We start from the raw sequence: 6,290 nt of genomic DNA on the forward strand, positions 1-6,290 counted from the left end.
GACCTAAAACTTCTCACAGCTAAAGGTTTGCCATCATTGTATGCAGCCTAGACAATCTTCTATGAAATATACAGCCTGGACTCCAGACTGATACACTGTAGCAAACTATCAGGAGATATATTTGTGCTGCTTATGTTTAGCATACAATGGTAGCAAACCCTCAGCTGTGAACAGTATTGGGCTCCGAGTGTCGGCCGATAAAAACGGCCGTTTTGCATCCATTCCGGGTTGTGTTTCCGTTTTAACGGATGATTTTGACCCTTTTTGCATCAGTTTTTTTTTCCCTGCCCGTTTTCAAAACGGATGAATCTCATTTGTCAATCTTTTTTGCCACACACTGCCCCCTGTACATAGTGCCACACACTGCCCCCTGTACATAGTGCCACACACTGCCCCCTGTACATAGTGCCACACACTGCCCCCTGTACATAGTGCCACACACTGCCCCCTGTACATAGTGCCACACACTGCCCCCTGTACATAGTGCCACACACTGCCCCCTGTACATAGTGCAACACATTCCCCTGTAGATAGTGCCCCCCCCTTCCTGTAGATAGCGCCTCTGTAGGGGACCGCTCCAGGAGAAGTCCCTGACTTCACTGTCTACATATGGACAGTGAGTTCTCCTGGAGCGGAATATGGACAGTGAAGTCAGACCCTTCCTGGAGGAGAACTCCCGGCCACTGCTTCGGCAATGCTACAGGGAGCAAAAAAGATCTCCTCCTCCTCCTCACATGCACTTCGCACTGTAAGGAGGAGAAGAGAGCGAAGGAGCGTCAGGAAGCACGGACGTCACTCAGAAAACACATCCAAGTGGCAGCCGTTCTTTACACGGCAACATAGACTTCTATGGGAGCCGTGCGGCCAGGAGAACGGCCCAATATAGGGCATGTTCCATTTTTTGACGGCCCGGTTTACTGGGCTGTCAAAAAGTCGGCCGGGTGAAGAGCCCCATTTGGGGTCTCTTGTTCCTACTGCAGCTGTTCAAAGAACGGCCGTCACATGGCCCGAGAATCCCTGGACTTAGGACTGGTTTTAATGGAAAAAAAAAAGAGTGTCCCCATTCCCCGACAAAATGCTGAGATCTCGAAAATGGTGAAGAAGCAAAACACAAATTATATTAGGTTTTATTTACAAAATCCTGTTCAAGAAAAAGATGAAAACGACTTCAGTCAGTCGTTCTGCAAAGTTCACACGCGTTATCTAAAGGCCGTTACACTGGTTAATAATCGGGCAAACAAGCGCTCATATCAACACTCGATCCCGATAATTGCCCTGCGTAAAAACGGCAACGATCAGCCAATGAACGAGCAAATATTGTTTATGCAGCAGGAAATATTGTGGTTGTCGGCAGCGCATCTTGGTGTGTAAACCGGGAGACGCGCTGCCGACATTTTATTACGCCTCGTTTTCCAAAAACGGCACGTAAAAAGAAGCCAGCGAAAAAGAAGTGCAGGTCACTTCTTGGGATGTTTTTGGAGCCGTTTTTCATTGACTATTGAAAACCGCTCCAAAAACGCCACAAAAAACGCGAGTGGCTTAAAAAAATGTCTGAAAATCAGGAGCTGTTTTCAAGGGAAAACCGCTCTTGATTTTCAGACGTTTTTTAAGCAAACGCTCGTTTTTCACGGCCTTTTTTGGAGCGATTTTTCTATAGAGTCCATGAAAAACGGCTGAAGAAGTGACATGCACTTCTTTTTCGCAGCCGTTTTTTTTTTATAAAAAAAACGCCCCATTGAAATAGAACGCCGTTTTTCCCATTGAAATTAACGGGCAGATGTTTGGAGGCGTTCTGCTTCCGAAAAACGGCGAAAATAAGCCGTGTGAACATACCCTTAGGATTGAGTCTGTTTTATTTCCCTGCTTGTGACTGATCCAGTAGGTTCTCTACGTCTGAGCTGACATTATATATTTTGTCCTCTAGGAGGCGCTAGAAACTTGTCAGACCAGGATATCCAAGATGGAGCTGCAACAACAGCAGCAGCAGGTGGTCCAGTTGGAAGGCTTGGAGAACGCAACGGCTCGAAATCTTCTGGGCAAACTCATCAACATCCTTTTGGCCCTCATGGCCGTGGTTCTGGTGTTTGTGTCCACTGTGGCGAACTGCGTGGTCCCGTTACTGAAGACCCGTGGCCGGACGTTGGGGACGCTGCTCCTGGTCCTACTGGCTGCCCTCCTATACAAACACTCGGATTCATTTTCGGGGTACTTGGAGAGACTTCTATCACCGCCACGATAACCAGACTCCTTTACCCCAAGATTGGGACATGGTACAGTTTTCTATTTAGAGACATTGGGAGAGCCCACCTGGCTTGTGCCTCGGGGGGTCATACAGCTTCTGATCACAGGGATAGTCCCTGAATTGAGGCCATTCTGAGTTGGATAACTGCCAATTCACACTGCCCCGTCCTCCTCACGCCTTAAAATCCAGGAGGGTCACGACGGGCACTTTGCACCCCCCAACATGAGTAATGTTCGCCCTCTGGGACTTGTAGTTTCTGGGTTGGACTGGGGGAGGCGGACGGGAGGATGTGAGAGTATACTGTTTACATAGTATGAGAGTATTTTGGACTTTCATGTGTTCTTACTTTGGGGGGGGGGGGTCCCCCTATGACTGAAGGACAACTGCTGCAATACGTTTTAGCTCTGCTATTCTAGCTCCGAGCCCTCCCCCCCCTTTAACTCCTTGCAGCCCAGTTCTGTGCCTTCAGGGTCTGTGTCCAGGGACAGTTCTGACTGCAGCAAGGCATGCTGGGAGTTACCTGTACTTCCGCTGTGGACGCTGAGTTGTGGCAATAAGGCACTCCAACCTGCTTCTGCCATCCTCCTGACCCGGGCAACATCAACTCTCCCAAGTGCCTTATTGCATCCATTTCTCGGGGAGTGGGGTCATTTTTGCACCTTGTAACAAAGCTTTGAGGTCAATAGGTGGCAAGTGGGTCCAAACTGCCTTCCCACTGACAATGTGGACTTCAGTATGTTTTCTTAACCCCCCCCCGAACCCGTTCGGTTAAGGCTTCGTTCACATCTGCGTCAGGGCAGCGTTCCGACGTTCTGTCTGAGCTTTCCGTCGGAACGCCGCCCTGACTGACACAAACTGAAACCAAAGGTTTCCGTTTCCATCGCCATTGATTTCAATGGGGACGGATCCGGTGCCAATGGTTTTCGTTTTTTTCCGTTGTTTTGACGGGATGAATAGCGCAGTCGATTACGGTATTCATCACGTCAAAACGACGGAACCCTTCCACAACGGAGACAAACTGAAACCATTGGCAGCGGATGATTTCAATGGTGACGGAAGCCCTAACGCGGGTGTGAACATGGCCTATTGACCCTTTCCTGGCTGGTGCAGAGTTTGGAACGCAGCGCCCTATTTAATGCATTAAAAACACCTACAAGTACACATTCCTCTATACGGCAGGTGGTCGTGACTCCGGGAGGAGTGGGGAGAGGGGTGACCGATGTCTCGGGATCTAGGAGGAGACCTGAAGACCAGAAATAAGAAGTCGCCCCTTTGCTGCTCAGGATGTCGTCTCTTTAACGTGACATCTTCCTTCCTCACCCCTTGTATAAACACGTGAGCGCAGTATTTCGGGTCGTTTTTGTCGTTTCTTGAATTCTTATTTTTTTAATATTGACGGTAGCAGTGAAGCCATTGTTTGCCAGAGGGGCGGCCGCAGCACTATCTCTGCCCCTCGGGTAAAAAAAAAAAGAGGCAGGAAACTTTTTTTTTATTTTTTCCAAGAGCTGCTCGTACTGCTGAGAGCCACTGGGGGGCAGTGGTGGTGTCTGGGAGATGCTGAGTGGGTGTCTCGGTACAGTGTTCCCTTCCTGCTGTGTACAGAGGTTTGTTATTTCCTGTTTAATATTTTGATTAATATTATTTGGAGTGGGGGGGGGTCATTGAATAAAAGACATGTTTTTAAACAAACGTTTGGTCATTTTTGTAGATTGTGTTTTTTTTAATCGGACGCTGACAGATCTGATTATGTGAGCCGTCACTTTAAAGGATGAAGCTGGACAGAAGTGAGGTAAAGCACGTGACGGGCGCACGGACATAGGGAACATTACTATTTATTTTTAATAAAAACGTAGAACAAAAATGTGGTGTGAACAGAGCCTTAAAGAGGTTGTCCTGGAATAGACCATTATCACCTATCCTGCGGGTGGATGATAATGGTCTAATCGCTGGGGGCCCCACTGATTGCGAGAACGGGGGTGCCGATCCCTTAGATCCTCCTCACTGAACCCGCACAGTGATGAGGAGGTCATTGAATGGAGCGGCGGTCAAGCAAAGTTTATAGGCATGACAAGAAACGGAGTACGTGCCTGTGCTGTATCCGTCATTCTTAGGCCGGGTTCACACGTAGCATAAATACTGGGGATTTACCACAACGGATTTAGTTGTGGAAAATCCGCCGCATAATACAGTAGCAGCAGAGATGATCTCATCCACACCATACGGAAATGATAAGCGGCAAAAACGCTCAAATTGACCTGCGGTGCGGGTAATCTGCAGCATGTCAATTGTTTTTGCGGAATCGCTGTTTTTATGTTACGGATTTTCCCCATTGAATTCAGTGCGGAGGTAAAACAAGCAAATGGCAGATGTGATTTTTGCTGAAAAAATCACAACTCAGAAAGAAAAAAAAACTCACACTCAGGCCTCATTTACACGAGCGTGTGCGTTTTGCGCGTGCAAAAAACGCAGCGTTTTGCGTGCGCAAAAGGCACCTGACAGCTCCATGTGTCATCCGTGTATGATGCATAGAGATGAGGCTAGTCGACGTCAGTCACTGTCCATGGTGCTGAAAGAGTTAACTGATCGGCAGTAACTCTTTCAGCACCCTCGACAGTGAATTCCGATCACCATATCGAGTAACCTGTTTAAAAAAAAAAGAGGTTCGTACTTACCGAGAACTTCCCGGCCGTTGCCTTGGTGACGCGTCCTTGGTGACGCGCTTCTCTTGACATCTGGCCCCACCTCCCTGGATGACGCGCCAGTCCATGTGACCGCTGCAGCCTGTGCTTGGCCTGTGATTGGCTGCAGCTGTCACTTGGACTGAATTGTCATCCCGGGAGGTCAGACTGGAGGAAGAAGCCGGGAGTTATCGGTAAGTCAGAACTTTTTTTTTTTTTTTACATATTCACGTATATTGGAATCGGAAGTCACTGTCCAGGGTGCTGAAACAGTTTAACTCTTTCAGCACCCTGCACAGTGACTGTCTCCTGACAGGTTCGGTCAAAACGAGTTCGCACGGAAGTGCTTCCGTGCGACCTTCGTGGTTTTCACGCACCCATTGACTTCAATGCGAAAAACGCACGATTATAGAACATGTCGTGAGTTTTACGCAACGCACTCGCGCTGTGCAAAATTCACGCATCGTCTGCACTGCCCCATAGAGTAATATAGGTGCGTACGACACGCGTGAAAAGCACGCGCGTCGCACGCGCGTATATTACGCTCGTGTAAATGAGGCCTCAGGCCTTATTCACACGAGCGTGTGCGTTTTACACGCGCAAAAAAACGCAGCGTTTCTTGCGTGTTGCAGTTGCGTGTGTCATCAGTACTTGGTGCGTGGCTGCGTGATTTTCATGCTTATGACACGCAGTTTTGATGTTTATAAAAATAAATGAAGGAGGTGCTTTGATTTTTTCCTTCATTTCTTTACTGTTGCGCGAATCACACGCCACACACGGAAGTGCTTCCGTGTGCCGTGCGCGATTATCACGCTCCCATTGACTTCAATGGGTGCGTCATGCGCAAAAACCTGCCAAGTATAGGACATGACGTGAGTTTTACGCAGCGGACACACGCTGCGTGAAAATCACGGACTGTCTGAATGGCCCCATTCACTAACAGGTCCGTGCGACACGTGTGATTTTCACGCGCGAATCACTGACGTTAAACACGTTCGTGTGAATAAGGCCTTAGCCTGTGGATAGGTGATAATTTTCGATTCTGGGACATCTCCTTTGGGGCTCGGGCTACACAGCGCATCACCAGTAGAACCTTGACCACAATGATTTGCTAGATCTATAGTCAGAGGTGACCTGCCTGGCATTTTGCCAAAAGCAATCACTGTGATCGAGTCTTCCACTGGTTTAATGCGAGTGGCCGGGTCTAGGTGTAAAGGAAAGTAGCGCAATGCAATGTAACCTGTGGACTCCAACTTCAATAAAAACCGTAGCCCCAGGTAGAGACATTACCTGGAGGCCTTTATGCCCGCTCAGGCCTGGGTGTGATCGCTCCCGATGACCCTGGACGATCATTAATGATCATAAAGTTG

General features: G+C 48.5%; 1 protein-coding gene across 3 annotated transcripts in view; it reads left to right on the top strand.

Annotated features, from left to right (window-relative positions):
• TMCC1 (transmembrane and coiled-coil domain family 1) overlaps window positions 1–3,894 on the top strand; it is a 99,604-nt gene extending 95,710 nt beyond the window's left edge. For all 3 annotated transcript variants that reach the window (XM_075831838.1, XM_075831839.1, XM_075831840.1), the window contains one exon: window positions 1,925–3,894. In XM_075831838.1, the coding sequence (XP_075687953.1) occupies window positions 1,925–2,239 (315 nt within the window). In that variant the 3' untranslated portion in view covers window positions 2,240–3,894. The remainder of the gene's footprint in view (window positions 1–1,924) is intronic.
• Window positions 3,895–6,290: the final 2,396 nt, after the last annotated feature.

The sequence above is a fragment of the Rhinoderma darwinii genome, chromosome 7 (assembly GCF_050947455.1).
Source record: "Rhinoderma darwinii isolate aRhiDar2 chromosome 7, aRhiDar2.hap1, whole genome shotgun sequence".
Taxonomy (NCBI): Eukaryota; Metazoa; Chordata; class Amphibia; order Anura; family Rhinodermatidae; genus Rhinoderma; species Rhinoderma darwinii.